Source organism: Nuphar pumila, chromosome 14 (genome assembly GCF_984573655.1).
Source record: "Nuphar pumila chromosome 14, dmNupPumi1.hap1.1, whole genome shotgun sequence".
NCBI lineage: Eukaryota > Viridiplantae > Streptophyta > Magnoliopsida > Nymphaeales > Nymphaeaceae > Nuphar > Nuphar pumila.
Window position 1 is genome coordinate 5,346,591 of NC_143262.1, and position 15,852 is coordinate 5,362,442.

A 15,852-nucleotide genomic window follows, 5' to 3' on the forward strand; every position below is an offset into this window, starting at 1 on the left:
CTGACCTGATATGCTCTCACTCCAAATCATGGTTGCCCAACTCAATAAGCTGAACAAACCGTTTGGCACCAACTCGTACCTCGGCCAGCCAACTCAACTTAATATGCTGTAATAATTATGATTTTTAAAATATTATTAGGATTCTGTTGAATCTCCACTTGATTTCTGTACTTTGTTTTTTTAGATTAACTTAATTGATTTTTTATTTTTTGGATTTTTATTATTTTAATTTTTTAAAGCTCAATTTTTGAAGATGAGCTGATTCAAAATTATTCAATTTGATTCAGGCTGATTTTCTGAATCATTTTAAAAAAACGATTCAGTTCAGAAACTGACAACATTGGAACTATCCAATGCTCTATGTATACTCATCTTTTGTAATAATTATGATAATAATATGATAATAATAACAATAATGGCAACCGCCACCGTAATGACATTCAAGTAGGAGACTGAGAATTTTCATATATACTCACATACCACCACAATGTCAGCATTCTCATGTTTGGATTTTCAGTAGCAAATGGCTGGAAAATCCTCAATCCCTGTTTTAAGTTCTCACCTATCCTGATGGGAAATCCAGTTCTAAAATTTTGAGAGGACTACCATTGTTGCCTCTCTCTCTCTCTCTCTCTCTCTCTCTCTCTCTCTCTCTCTATATATATATATATATATATATATATATATGTGTGTGTGTGTGTGTGTGTGTGTGTTCTCGTCAGGTCTCTTTTTAATTAGGCCCCAAGTTAGGTCCCAGCAAGAAATTGGCTGGAGGTAATTTTTGCTTGATCTAAACCGATAGATGTTTATCCTATTAAATGCATTCAATTAGGTATTTTTCATGCATATATGTATTTTTTGGAGGGGTGAAAAATCCAAGATCATGTTGTGCTAAAATTTGATGATAAAATATTTTGTTTTTGGCAAATTGGTTCAATTCAAAATCTGTTCCCTGGCAAATAAACAATTGTGAATACATTTACAAGTTCAGATTCGGCAAAAACACTACAACCGTGTTTTTTGCCAGGACCTAACAAAAATGGGACCTGTAAAACATTTTCCATATATATAGAGAGGAATGAGAACCTATTTAGTGTTTATTTCAAATTTTTGACTGTACAGATGTGTTCAGAAGATTGATTTACTAGAAATCCACACTTGGATCATGAATTTTGGATAGAAAAATAGTATTTGTGGCCTAAAAAATTTATGAAAATCATACACCATTGATTTTTGAAACTTATAAAAACCAATCCATGCATTGAAATAAAATGCTCTAAGAACTGACTCCTATAAAAATAAGCATCTATATATGTAGGGTCAAAATTTTGAAAAAAACATCAAAAATCCAATAAAAGGTGTAGTGGGTAGGTTTGACATATTTTTTAATGGGTAGTCTCTCTCTCTCTCTCTCTCTCTCTCTCTATATATATATATATATATATATATATATATATATATATATATATATGATCACAATTCATCATCACTTGGCTCCTTTTACAATTTCCAATTCCCATGAACGATAAGAAATCTCAATACCTGTTCAGACATTTCTCCCTCTCCAGCCGTTCATATCAGAACCAGCTCTCTCTTTCTCTCTCTCCATTGCAAATTCTCATGAAACTCAACAAAAAAGGGGTTTCTTTTATTTAGAATTCTTGAATTAAAAATTCTCAATCCCACGACAATTTTTGAGAATTTACCCAAACGCACCCTAAGAGAAAAATTCCCGCTTCATTCCTTCTTGAGTGGTATTAAATGACGTGCCTTCCAAAATTTGGCAGGAAGGCCATGCTTGGGGACAGGGAATGGCCCATACTCAACCTCATTGTCTGATCCCACCACCTCCCACCTGCAGCAGTTTGGATTGAAAACTTTAGTCACTGAAATTCAGATACCCTCATCAAAACATCTTTCCTAACTTCATCTATGAAAGATAAAAACAATAATACTGATGATGACAATGAAAATGAGGGTGACAGCATTGACAATGGCAAGTATAATTATATCAAGGATTTTATTATGATTATACAAATAGATATTCTTAGGATGTAGGTCTCCACCCGGGCTAGTAAACGAGCCAAACAAACTGAAAACAAGGTGCTCAAGCTCCGCTCCTTTTTGTGGCGTTGGGATGGACCTCAAGTTAAAGAAGCTGTGTTCAAGGAGGTTTGATCCAGTGATCCTAAGGTACTGGGTCCCATCAGTGGATGCCATGCATCCACCCTGCTGTAGGGGGGGGGGGGTGCAGCGGGGATGAGATCAGATCAGTGGATCTGTCAAATCACTTTAAGAAAGTGATTTGACATCTTCACCGTCCATTGCTTCGTCCCACAAGAATCGCATGGCCCTTGTCCACATTGTGGAACGTGAGGATGCCAAATCATTTTTCTTAAAGTGATTTGACAGATCACTTTGATCAGCTCTCGTGGGATGCATGTCATCCACTCACTCGTCCAAGTACTTGGGCCGAGTACTGCCCATGTTCGAGTTGGCTCGTTTAATAAAAAAAATACATTGTTATAAAGCTGAACTCATAAGATTTGAACTCTAGAGCTATCGAACAAGCTCATATTGGCTTGTTTGCTAAAAAAACTAAGTTGTTCCAACGCTGGATTTAAACTCTAAACCTATTGTTTGCAATCTCAATACTTCATTTGTTTTATACCATATTATGTGACATAAAGATATATCTAGAATATATTATTACTAATTAACGAGCTTGTAGCTTGAAACAAGCTTTTTACGAACCAAACCACAAGCAGCTTGTCTCATTTTCTACCCTTATCAAGGGGATTTCCTAGCATGTACATGTTATGGTAAATGTGCTGGCAGTGGTCCTCCAGTTGGCTTTGAACTCATGAATGGACCTGGTGCTAGACCAATAAATGGATATCAGTAACTCTCCAAATCAACACTTTTGAAGATACATAGCTAGCAAAACCAATCCTTTCCTTGCCATAAGGCCAAAGCAATGAGGCTTTCTTGGTATACAAGGAGGGGTTAGCCCGAGGAGTTATACACCAGGGACTGAAACAGGGCAACCCAGTCCATATCCAGGATGTCCGAACCATAATGGTGTTTCTCCTAAAAAAAAAAAAAAACCTGCAAATCTAACACAGCAATTTTCTCCTTAACATGTTTGTGTGAAATGCAAAAGGCATTTTTGGAGGAAAATAGCAAACATGTTCTCTAAATGGATGGGTAAATTGTGCATGCAGCAAACACGTGCTAGAGCAATCACGGTGATACTTAGTTGGGCTCCTTTGTTTGGTGTGGGTTAATTTGTTTGGTGCTATTGAAGGTACAAAACTATTGAGCTGAAAATCATAGGTTCAAGCTTTATTGACTTAATCTGACCACAGACATGTTCAACATGGTCTGTTTGTAAGGATGAAACTATGGTTTGTACTATTTCGATCTAAAAATACGATTTTGTGAGGTGTGATTTTTTTTATCTCTTAAAAAACCTACTTACATGTCGCAATCACATAATTCAAAACCCATTTTTTTACCAAACAAATCTTGTAGATCACATTTATAAAGTCCGATCTACCAAAAAAAACATGAAAACAAGGTTATTTATACTCAATTGTTCCATTTCTTCAATAACACCAAATATTAACCCATACTAGTTAAACATATAAAGGCATATATGCAATTATGAATCAATCCCACCAGTTTGACATATGGTTCTAAGCACAATATCACTATTCTGGTTATTGTAATGATCTTTCCTTGGTGTAATTTACAGCTCACTCAAGCATCTAGTAATGATATGAAACCAAAAACATCTTTGTGTGTGTGTGCACTCACCTATATTTGGTCACAAGATGGTGGACAAGCACAAGCATCTCCAGCTTAGCGAGTTCGTTACCAGGACAAGAATGGACTCCATTGCCAAATGGCAAGAAAGTATTTGGCTTTGGTGCCACCTGTTACACATGAGAAGAAGGATTATTTTTGGTAAAAAAAAAGTTAAAAACCAAATTCAATTTCTTTTTCGTTCCAATAAATCACAGAGAACATCATCCCCTTGACTTGGCCACACTCAGGTTCATGTTGATCATCAGCTTCCCGGGTCTCCTTAGTCATGTCATTGGGTCATGTTTAGAAGTAAGATAGAGGGAAAATTCCCTTTGAAGTGTGGAAAAAATAAAATCTTTCTATGTAATTCATACAAGAGAATCTCATAGTGGTATATGATCTTTGCCACCACACGGGGGTAAATTTTGTCCATGTAGGGAGGTGAAGTTTTTCTATGAGAAATTTTCACACCTGTATAGATTTCCTATCTGCACATCTCATGGTTTTCACATGAGGATTATGTTTTCTGTGAAAGTTTGGATATGACTCATGCCACATGCCAAGATATTATAGATTTGGCCAATACCAACTAGAGCCAAGGTGCTTACATAGGCAAAGTAGGCACAGCTTGAAGCCAGCTTGGTCCATTCTCTAGGAATCTTGAGACCTAACTGAGTCCCCTCTTTGCCCACTCTCCTGACATGAGCCATATCCAAGCCTTCTTTCTTTGGAAATGGAGAACAAGTTGGTAATTTGAGTATCTTACAAATGCTATCCTACCAATAGTATAAGCAGTAGAAGTGCATACCTCAAATCTTGAAGGGTCAAACTTCTGGGGTTCAGGAAAGAACTCAGGGTTGTGATGTATGTTCCTGAATAAGGGCAACACTTTCCACCCTTTGGGGATAAGGTACCCTGCGGAACCATGCACAGAAATAAAATAAGTATGCTTATTAATGGCTAGTTCTGTCAGGTTAATTTGGCTAACATAGCAAAAAATGCCCAACCTTGACCATAAGGGCTCAGCCTTCCTGGCTAGGGGTTACCCTGGGAGAGCAGATCAAGTGATCTGCCAAATCACTTACATCCTCACCGCCCACAATGTGCACAAGGACCATGAGGTCCTTGTGGGATGAAGCAATGGACGGTGAAGAAGTTAAATCACTTTCTTAAAGTGATTTGACAGATCACCTGATCTGCTCTCTTACCACACCTGAAATGGGATCACCATGGTTCAAAACCCACTTCAAGGTCGAAGCTCGGTATACTCCCTAGTGGACGGGGGGGACCTCAAGGGCTTTAACAAAAAGAGTCTTGCCAATACGTGGTCAGTGATTGGGTTTTTTCCTTTGTAACTCCTATCCTCTCAAAAAACAAAAAATAAATAAATAAGCAGAGGAGGAGGATGCTGAACCTTTGTAATCCACATCTACTACAGCCTCCCTGAATGTGAATGACAAGATGCTAGCCTTCCTCAATGTCTCCATTATTACCTGAAAGAATACCTATTTTAGTATCACAAATCCATGTATATAAGATATAAATGAATATGAAATACCTATTTGCATCTGTATCCTACTGTTGCTGTATACATACTTTTGATGGCCTAGCTCTCATATATATATTTAGTTCAATCATGCGTATATATATATATATATATATATATATATATATATATATATATATATATATATATATATATATATATATATATAGACATGACCATTGATTAATTGAAGGATATCATTTTCCGCATGCTGGATGGTACATAAGCACATACATAAAAATATATTTGCACGTTCATGTATGTTCTTATGTGCATATGATGAGGAAGACTTGAGTTGGTTTTTCTGCATAAACATATATGATGTCATGATATATATCCCCACATGCATGAAGGTTACTGATGCATTGGTCTATGTTATGCATGTGAATGCAACACGTGTTAACACCCCATTCATGCATATGTTAATGTATGATTGTTCATGTGGGAATGGAATCAAGGATCATGGCACATACGCGGGATGTGAACGGCATTTTTTTGGTTTGCACCCATGTCAAGCTTTTCATCCCTCCATCATTTTCTTCATTTATAGCCATTTGTTCAGCCTGTGACAAGAGAGGAAGATGAGTACAATTAGCAACAAACAGTAGCATAAAGTGGCTAATTTGGTTAGGCCAAGGGAAATTCCGCCCACCGCCAGCCACACGTTCAGTTGGCAAAACCCTTAAGGTCCCTCCTGTCCACTGAAGAGTACACTCAGCTTGCACCATGTGGCAAACGATGGTTTTATGGGTTTTGAATTCATGACATCTCGTCAACTTGGTGATATTCATAAGTCGGCCCCTACCAGATGAGGGGAGTGCCAAAACGACTACACCTTTATACGCAGCAATAGTCAAGGGCGTTTGATTGACAGACAGGGGGGGGGGGGCGGACAAGGACACCATGTCCTGTCTGCAGACAGCGTTGGATAAGGAGAGAGAGGACACATTTTTTTTCCGTCCTGTCCTCTCCTATTCCAGGGGGAGGATGGAACACTTTGAAACAGCAAAACACGTCCTAAATGGATGTGCAGGATGTAATTGCATGGGCGGGTAGTGGGTGTGAGCCCCACGCGTTTTGCGTACTGTGAACAGCACTGTCCGCAGGATCAAACACCCTCTCGATGAACGAGTAGGGACATGCTTACCCGTACTGCTTCTAGAATTTTGGTGTTCTCGTGGAGGTACTTGAGGAGCCATGTGAGTACACTAGCAGTGGTGTCTTGGGCAGCGAAAAGAGCCCCAATGACATTGTCTGCAATCTCCTCTTCACTCAGAGCCTCACCATTCTCACCTCTGTAATTCATCAAATTACCCAAGAGATCCTTCTTCACTTCTCCTTTCACCCTTCTTTCTTCAATCACTTTGCTCAAGATCTGCCCCAATCTTTTTCTTGCCTTCATCACAAAAAAAAAAATTTAGAGTCCATGCCATTATCACATCAAGACCATACAAATGAAATAAAAGACACTAGTGTTGATCATAGTTACCAGAAGCTTTTGGGAAAACTCACTTCCTCATAAACTCTCTTTAGAAGCGGGAAACTCCTCGCTTCCCCCAAAAAGAGGAGAAGCTTTGAGAAACCCACTTCCAAAATATGAGAAACCTGCTTCTTCTTCGATTCTCAAATAGATTCCTTTTCACTTTCTTAAAGTTTCTTTCTCATGTCTTGTCACTTCCCACTAGTTTTCCCCCTCATTTTCTATGTTTTTCATATTAAAAAATTATAAATTTTTTTATAAGTTTGCATGTTGGTTTTTACATCGTTTTATATTTGTCTTCATGTTATTTCTTATTTGATTTAACCTAAGCTTCATATTGCTTTCTATGAGTTTCCTTTTCATTTTTCATAATAATTAATTGCTTCGTAACCATATCATGTTTTCCACTTCATACTGCTTTGCAGCACTAGCTTTCCTGCTTCAGTTTCATACATCACTTCTCGTATCTATTTTGTTTCCTGATAACTATGATTTTGATAATGACGTAAAGAGCTATTATCTGCCCAATAAGAATAACAAAGATCATTATACAAATTTTATTTTTTCAGGTTCAAGATTTTAAAGATTTGAAGCTGGTCCCTTTTGTAACGGTTCAAAAACTAAACCGCCAAGACCATAAGTGCTCATTAATAAAAAGAAAAATCTTCAGAAACGAACCTAAAGTTTTGTCATTAATAAAAAACACACCTGAGTTTTGAAAAATTTAAAAGGACACTTGAATTTTTGCACGGTTAATAATGAAAAACAAACTTTCATTCATTTTAACCTAGGTTATCCCTGATCCAAGATGAGTTAAGAGAGTTAATTTACCAGTTAACTTTTCAAAAACTCTTTCCTTCTTTTTTAAGGTGTATTTTTTTTTTAAATATGATGTTGAGGGTAAAATGCTAATTCTATAGCACATCTAACAACAAACTCGATGGTAGTAAACCCCTGGGACTTCTTAATTAACCACGATATTATTTAGGTGCAATTTTCAAATCTTTCAAAACTTGAGAGCATTTTTTTGATTAATGCCCAAACTTTAGCCGCTTTTTTGAAAAATTCCTTAATAAGAAACAGACCAGAGCAATTAAGTTGGCCTTACCAAGATGGCTCTATGGTACAGTGTACCCGGAACCTTATTAGGAAAAGAGTTGTATCCTTTGTCAACCATGGAGTAATTTCTCTCCAACTCCTCCTTGCATTTGTCATCCAATCTCCCAAAAATGGAAATAATCCCTGCATCAAATGTATACTGCACAAAAAAAGAAAAATAATCAAACAGTGAGTCAAACAAGTAAACCAAATATCTCTCTCTCTAGGTAGTCCATTTTGCTCAAGGGAACACGCAGTCGGGACCATTTTGTCGCTGGGCAGGTTTCGTCCTGCATTTCAAACGCATCCTTAGAGCACATTTGATCCGCTGGAAAACGCTGCCCGGACATCCGGATGGTGTTTTGTCCAGAATGCGCCAATCGCACGTCCCTTCAAAAGTAAGGCTGTGGGAAAAAGCGATCCCTGCGTTTCAAACACGGCACACACCGTGCGCGGGGACCCCTTTGTTCCCCCATGCAGGCTTGCACCGCGATTCAAAGATGATCTTTTAGAGCAATACAGTCCGAGGACAAGTCGAGTTTGTACCAAATGATTGGGACAATCAGACAAAGATGCGCCAACAATCCCTGAACCACAAAAACCCAAAAAAAGAAAAAGAAAGGAAAAAGATATTTTCTTGTTCTGATAACTGGAGAACAAAATTTGCAAGAGTTCATCAGCGCAAAAAACCGCAGGTTTCTCTTGCCTATCAAAGGGTAGGCTGAGCTTCAGCCTCTTAGCTAAGAAACACACTTATAAGTTTCGAACTTGTGACATCTCGTCAATTTGGTAACATTCACCAGGGGTGGCCCCTATCAAACGGTACACCGGGCTTCAGCCTCTTAGTTAAGACACACCGAACTTGTGATATCCCCGTCAATTTGGTGACACACCTATAAGTTTTGAACCAGTGACATCCCGTCAATCTGGTGACATTCACCGGGGAGGCATTCAGTTTAATTAGAACTTGTGACATCCCGTCAATTCACCAGGGTGGCCCCTATCAAATGAGCAGAGTTCTCCTTGAGCGAAAAAAAAAATGTTAAAAAAGAAAATAAAATAAAAAATCCTTCACCTTCTTCATCCCTGAGAATACATGCACGACCCTGCCATGGGTCCACGAGTCCAAGGCAGCGTCCGCGAGGGCCTCGACGTCGGGGACGAGGGCGCGGATCGAATCCGGCAGGAGGGAGGCTTGCACCAGCTTCCTGAGGCGCATGTGGTAGTCCCCCTCGTGGAAGAACAACGCAGAGGGCCCGATCATCGCCATCTTGCTGCTCGGGTAGGTTGGCTTGAACAGGTCCGCGCGCGTCACCAGCACGAACCTCGCAGCCTCTGGGCTCGCCAGCATCACGCACGGGCACCCCAACACATGCGTCTTGAATACCTCCCCATGTCTATAAAACAACAATACCAACCCTTGCATATTAATTACTTTCAATATACAAACTATATATATATATACAGATGGAAGAAGAAAACCTAAGTCCCACATGTTTAGAAGAGAATATGAAGAGAAAACAAGAGTGAAGGGCTCGCCTCTTTTGACGATTTGCAAAGAAGATGGCTGGGTTTTGGGAGTAGAGTTGAAGGGTTTCTCCTAGATAAGGAAGGCCCATGGACCCAGGAGGAAGCTTTGAGCTCACATGGGTCCCTTTGCGATTGAGCCTATAGAGAGAGAAGAAGAAGAAGATGGCGCAGAGAGAGAAGAGCAGGCAAGCTGATTCTACCAACATGGTCTCTGTATTTCTTATTTCTTTAAAGAGGGATGCAGAGAGATTTTGGTACTGGGGGAGGGAACGTGGAGTTGGGAAGACAAGATGGTGATTCTTATATAGATGTGGGGTGGGGCCAGTTTGTCTGTTCAGGTAATCTACTAATTTTAGCGAGCGTTTTATTAATTTTCTTTTCTGACATAAATGTTATATTTTTTTATATAACTTTGCTAATTTTCACTTTTTTTTTAGGAATAGTTTTCACTCTTTTATATATCGACCATGACGTCCACGTCCTTAGCATAAACAAATTTGACTTGTATATATCTTGCCTAATATTTAAAAAATAAAAAATAAAAAAGGAAGGCATAATGACGAAATTACCCCCATGATTGAGGTACAAAGTTGGGTCTGTCTAGTGTCTGCACCATCCACTAGGCTTGGGTTCATTAGAGAGTGAACAACTCAAACTAGGGTCCAATTGGATTTCGGTGGGTCCATGATCCATACCGAACTTGAGAACTTTATTGAATCTGGTTTTGATGGGTGCAACTAAAACGGGGTTTGGATCTAACTTTGGCTCGTGGTCAAGATAAACCTGCTGGCAATCTTGTTGAACTTAGGCCTTGTTTGGAAACTAGCCATCGGAGGTAGCCAGAGTGGGAAGTAGGGAATACCCAACACAAACGCCGTTTGGGTGGAGGCAGTTGTAGGAAACGCTGAAATTGGGGTGTTATTTGATACCTCCAGTTTCACATTTCGCGTACAATTAGTGTTGACCCGAACCTAACAGGCCAAACCGGTACGAGTGAACTGGGGCTAGAAACGATCTTATGACGAACACGACCTGAACTTCTGCTATAGTCCAGGTTCAAAAGACCATACATAGAGTTGGTGATGGTTTTGAACCGGGTTGATCCGATGGATACTTGTCTAACAAAACCAAACCCGTCATCTGGGCTTCTAAAAGCTTGGTTAGGATCGTTTGAGTTGGTCTGGTCGTTGCCCGCTTGCCAACAAAGAATGCGAAGACCATTTGGATCATCTGGATCGATCCAGACATGTTGGGGATTCGATCCATCTGGGATAGACTAGAAAGTGGGAGAGCATTCTGGTAATTGATCGGGACGGGTTTTCGCAGGCAAGGCGGGGCGCATTTTAAGCCTCAGGTAGACTTGGCCAGGTGGGGCGCACACCTGGTTCGGTGTCCGTGGAGTGCAGCCAAAGGGACGTCCACGTCAGTGCCAGTTGGGATGTGGACCCCTCAACCTTTCGTACATCATTGTATGTGGATTTCAGAGAAACGGAACGTTCGCAACCCGGGTCCACCTGATCTGACGTCCCCGCAGACGTTGGACACGTGTCAAGCATGTGGCGGTTAAGATGTTCCCGTCAGGTGCAAGAAGGGACGGGATGCGTCCTCCGTCCGATGTCGGCCACCGGCGTCCCTGCGCCGACCATCTCCAGTTGTCTCGAAAGTGACCCTGCCCACACTTCTTCCCAAAATGCCCCTGATTTGGGGGACATCATTAACTCCTAATCATCATTAGTGACTTTGTTAGGTGTTGGATTATATATATATCAAGGTTGTTAAATGCCATGAGGCAAAGCTAGGCGTTGAGCATGCGCTTCGCCTCTGAGGCGTACGCCTCAGCTCTCACAACTGAAATGGAAGTGAAGCGGTGGGAGGGGAGACCACGCGCCCAGCTGGTACGGAAGCGAGGGATATGCCGGTCGTCCGGTGGTCGGAGAAGACTGAGCAGCAGCTGCAGCAGAGCAACTCCGGTGGTCGATGGTGACAACTGGTCGGAGGTTGATGAGGGGCGCATCACAGCAACGCCTCAATACCTTGAGCGTGCGCCTCGCCTCGCCTCTGAGGCGTACGCTTCAGGTACTGAGGCGTACGCCTCTCACAACACTTATATATATATATATGGAATAACCACCTCCTAATCATAGACCTAGCCATGCTGGCTTTGCCCGACGTACTTAGTTACTATTAAGGTTGCTGTCCCAGAAGCCCGTACAACTCCATGGGCTTACCCCTTGCCCTCGTAGAGTTGCCACACGCTTGGGCTTGCGCAAGGGGTGACACCGATGAGATTTGAACTTAGACAACCTTCCTAGCGGCCTAGGTCCCATTCCACTAAGCCAAACTTCTTTGGGGAGTTTGACAATTTAATTTGAAAAGAAGAACGTTTAAATTAGAGTGAGAAGAACCGACCAGATTTTCATAATTTTGTGGGGTTCCACTGTTTCATGATGAAAGGTTAATCAGTGTGTCATTTTCAAATGCATTGGATATTCTTAGAAGTAAACCGCAAAAAATAAAATTGATAAATTACAACTTTCCTTGAAGGATTTTATTTTTTTGAAGGAAAAATAAATTGCAATTAAAATTGTGAAGTAGCTAGACTTCCCCCCTCAAGGATGCAAAGATATGAGCTCTCTTTCTATAACTATCAGGATTATGTACAAGAAATCAAGGTACTATTACATGTTAGGTGGTTGGTTGGACTATATTACATGTTAGGTAGCACTTTGTTCAATATCATATGTTAAGGAGGAATCTAACCTGATTGTGATGAAGCTCATCTGAAACCACCAAAGCAGCTCTGATAAGCTATGTTAACTATAGTGACAAATACATTGGTTTTTTCTTAAATGCATTAAAAAAAAAACATGATATTTTACCAGCCCATAGAAACATTATTTTTTTCTATGTTTTGAAAATTTTGCTTTTATATATTTTAAATAATTCTATTGCTGCTAATTTTGTGATAAAAATGTGGGAAAAATAAAAAAAATTCAATGTCGAATGAGAGAGAGGTTGAGGTATTTTTCCATCTTAAACTCTTGTCAATATGATTTTAATACCATTATATATGGCCAAGGTTGTGGGCCTGAATATGGTTGGCGACCTTGGATATTGTTGAGATGAACATGAATTCAAGCCCACAACTATGTAATAAGGACGTCCTATCTTTTGGCCCCTTGTATAGGGACACACCATGGCACAGGGACACGACACGTGACAAATCACTGTGTATGGACGGTATTTAAATTTTAATTATTTTTAAATATATGCCCTTGTGTTCTATTTTTCGAAAAAACTTACGATGACATAGTCTGACAGATAGCATGGTCAATCCAAGCAACACATTAGGGGTGTCAACGGGTCGGGTTTACCCAGACCTGACACGTACCAAACCTTATAGGGTGTGGGTATGGTGATAAATAATACCTGATTAAGACCTGGGTCTGGACCCAAAGGTCCAATTAATGCATGGATCCAGGCATAGTTTGCAAAATTTCATGCCAGACCCCAGTCTGGCCCGAGTTCCAATTAAGGCCTGCAAATTTGCATTGTAAAAATGATAAAAAAATATTATTCTACCAGGTATGGCCTGAATCTGGTTCGTGTAGTTTTTATCGGGTATGGTTTATCTTATTGTGGGTCTTATTAAACCTGAGTCCGGACTCGATACCATACCCAAAAATTGGGGCCAAGTCTGGTTCCACCTGGTTCTGAACCAAACCCAACCCGTTGACACCCCTGAACACAATAGCTCATCTCAAGTAGAAAAAACAAGAGAAAATCATTGAAAAACACTAATAACAAAAAGAAATTAAAACCAAAATAACGGATCACACATCCCCTCTTATAAAACAACGTTCTTAAATAAAAAATCTAATATAAAAAAAGAAATGCCCAAAAAACCTGTTTGTAAATAAATAAATCATCCATGTAACATCCATACTAGATCTGACCAACTGCCCAACAAATCTGTCAAGTGCTGGGTAAGTGGGCTCCAGAGCAGATCCAGTGATCGGGCAGAGTACTTTACAAAGCACTTGGGCCACAAAACACAGAAAATTGACAAAGGGTGTAGCAATTTCGTGTGGCTGGAGTATTTAGTAAATTACTCGGCCCGATCACCTAACAATGTCCCAGCTGGGTTCTGGATAACAGGTCATTGAACCAAAATGGCGAAAGGGGCAGCAGTCGTTGAGCTCATTCCCATTCGCGATGGACCTGTGTTCAATGCCCAAACTCAACATTGTGCGGACTAAAGATGCCGAAGAGCCAAAACATCGGTGCAGCCTAGCCCACTAAAAATGAGTTTAGACCTAGGTCCGGATTATGTCCCGGTCCAATGTACTAAATTGGATCGCAATCCAAATGAACTTATCAGGTAGGTCTCAGACCCAATTGGCAGTTAAACCCAGATGACGATAGTGTTTGGTATCAGGCTGTACGTTATTGTGCATACGTAGGGCGTAAAGGGGTTGGACCCTGTCCAGATCTAGGCAACCTAATTAGATCCTTGCCTAATTGAATTCAAAGCCGAATAGGAAAAGGTAATACCAAATCCGGACCTTATTATCTAAATTGGATGTGTACGTATCATAAATGATAGGGTTGGATTATCCACCAGATTTGGATGCAAAACTGCATAGATAATCAGAATCTGACTAATCAGAATGGAGCTCGGTCAGATATCCAACACAAACCCTAATTAGATGCCTACATGATACAGGTCAATCACACCACAACATTCTGAGTGGGGCCCATGAAAGGCAGGCACTTAAGCACCGCGGGGTTTGCCTGAGTGGCCAGCGGGGGGGGGGGGGGGGGGGGGGGGTTGTGAAGGTGTTGAGTTAAAGACCCCAGATCAAACCTAGCTTGCGAAAACAGCTGTGTCTGTATCTTTCAGAAGTGGGTCAAGTAAGGCAGGGTGATCGTGGGGCTCTCCACCCAGGGTGCATGTTCCCTCGGCAAGAGTTTCTTCTCATCATCAAAAAAAGATTCCTAGATTTTCACTGGTTGTTTTGATGCAACAAGAGAGGTCTCCCTTATTAATGGACCGTTGGAGGGGGGGGGGGGGGGGGGGGGCGAAAAAAAGGAGAAGGGAAAAAAAAAAGCACAAAACAAAGAAAACCAATAAACCAAACAAAACGGGTTTGATGTAGTGGAGGGGGCCTTGGCCACTAGAAGGACGGGTGGCCAGGGTTCCATTTCCACGAGTGTGAGCCTCTTGCATTAATGAGGGCAAAGAATAAGCCCTTACTCGGCCGAAGCTTGACGGACTCACTAGGGGTAACAGGTGCACCACAGGTTTACCCATCAGGAAAGCGACACCAAGTACGGTAGGCTTAGCCAGCGTGACTAGGTGACTGATTTCAAGAGTGATTTCTTCATCCTTCCTGAAAAAACAAAAAAGTGAAATACGTAAAGTGGTGCTGGCTTGCGGGGAGGACAGGGAAGTCATGGAGATGTCACAAGAATTATGTTCCCCTTCAGCATATAATTATATGTTTTTGCACCATTTGGAGCATATGGTTTGCTTATATGCAATACGTCATTAGTTGCTCTCCTAGTTAAGTATATGGCCCTCAATCTAAGGGCCACTAAGTGCTGTTCCAGTACTCCTTGAAGTCTGATAGATCATGCACCTATGCTTTTGTTAACATCACATGATATGCACCTGCCTTCACATGACTGAAATTCTAAACAGTTCCCCCATTGGAAATTGGAGTGAAAAAAAAAAGGCTTTCAATCTCTGTTTCTCAAATTGGTTTCAAGCCAAGGGGGGAAGAATGGAATGATTGGAGGCTATAGGGGCACGTCCAAACTGAGGGCATACCAAATCATACCACCTAACCTGGCAAAAAGAGAGAGAGAGTTTCACCCCGTGTTGTCAGTATCGGTGCCCTGAATTGGCCGAATAGGTTACGATACTGACCTGAATCGGTTATTTTTTAATAAATATAAAATAGCTTAAAATTAATTTTTTAATATTTTTTAATAGCTTTAACATGTGTCACATTTTGATTGACACATAATATTTTTTAATTATTTTTTTTGATCGATGATTTAGAACGATTCACTTGAGAATCGGTATTGGCCAATTCATATGAATCGTTGACCAAACGATACAGGTTTGATTCCGATATTGACAACATTGGTTTCACCCCCCATTAAGTGCTCATTTTGAATTTCATCTTTGTTAACTTCATTCATAAGAGGCCAATTTTGGAGAAGTGTATTGACGATACACAAGTCTTTTTTGTCCCTTTTCAGACACTTTAATATTCTAGTCACTTCTATCCAGTCAGGTCTAGTTCATAAGGTAGTATGCATTAGACTTTCGGGTACAAAGGACTTTTATTCTACCTTGTCAATCTTTTGGATCTTGTCA

General features: G+C 40.5%; 1 protein-coding gene across 1 annotated transcript; it reads right to left on the reverse strand.

Moving 5' to 3' along the window:
* Positions 1 to 1,622: 1,622 nt before the first annotated feature.
* LOC149816150 (abscisic acid 8'-hydroxylase 3-like) lies at positions 1,623 to 9,731 on the reverse strand. The gene is made up of 9 exons (XM_089988193.1): positions 9,474 to 9,731; positions 9,010 to 9,331; positions 7,945 to 8,094; positions 6,504 to 6,752; positions 5,830 to 5,919; positions 5,225 to 5,303; positions 4,619 to 4,725; positions 3,820 to 3,938; positions 1,623 to 1,855 (listed from the first exon to the last, which is right to left on the reverse strand). The coding sequence occupies exons 1-9, from the start codon at positions 9,668 to 9,670 to the stop codon at positions 1,738 to 1,740; spliced, it is 1,431 nt and encodes a 476-aa protein (XP_089844319.1). The 5' UTR covers positions 9,671 to 9,731; the 3' UTR covers positions 1,623 to 1,737.
* Between the last annotated feature and the right edge of the window lie 6,121 nt (positions 9,732 to 15,852).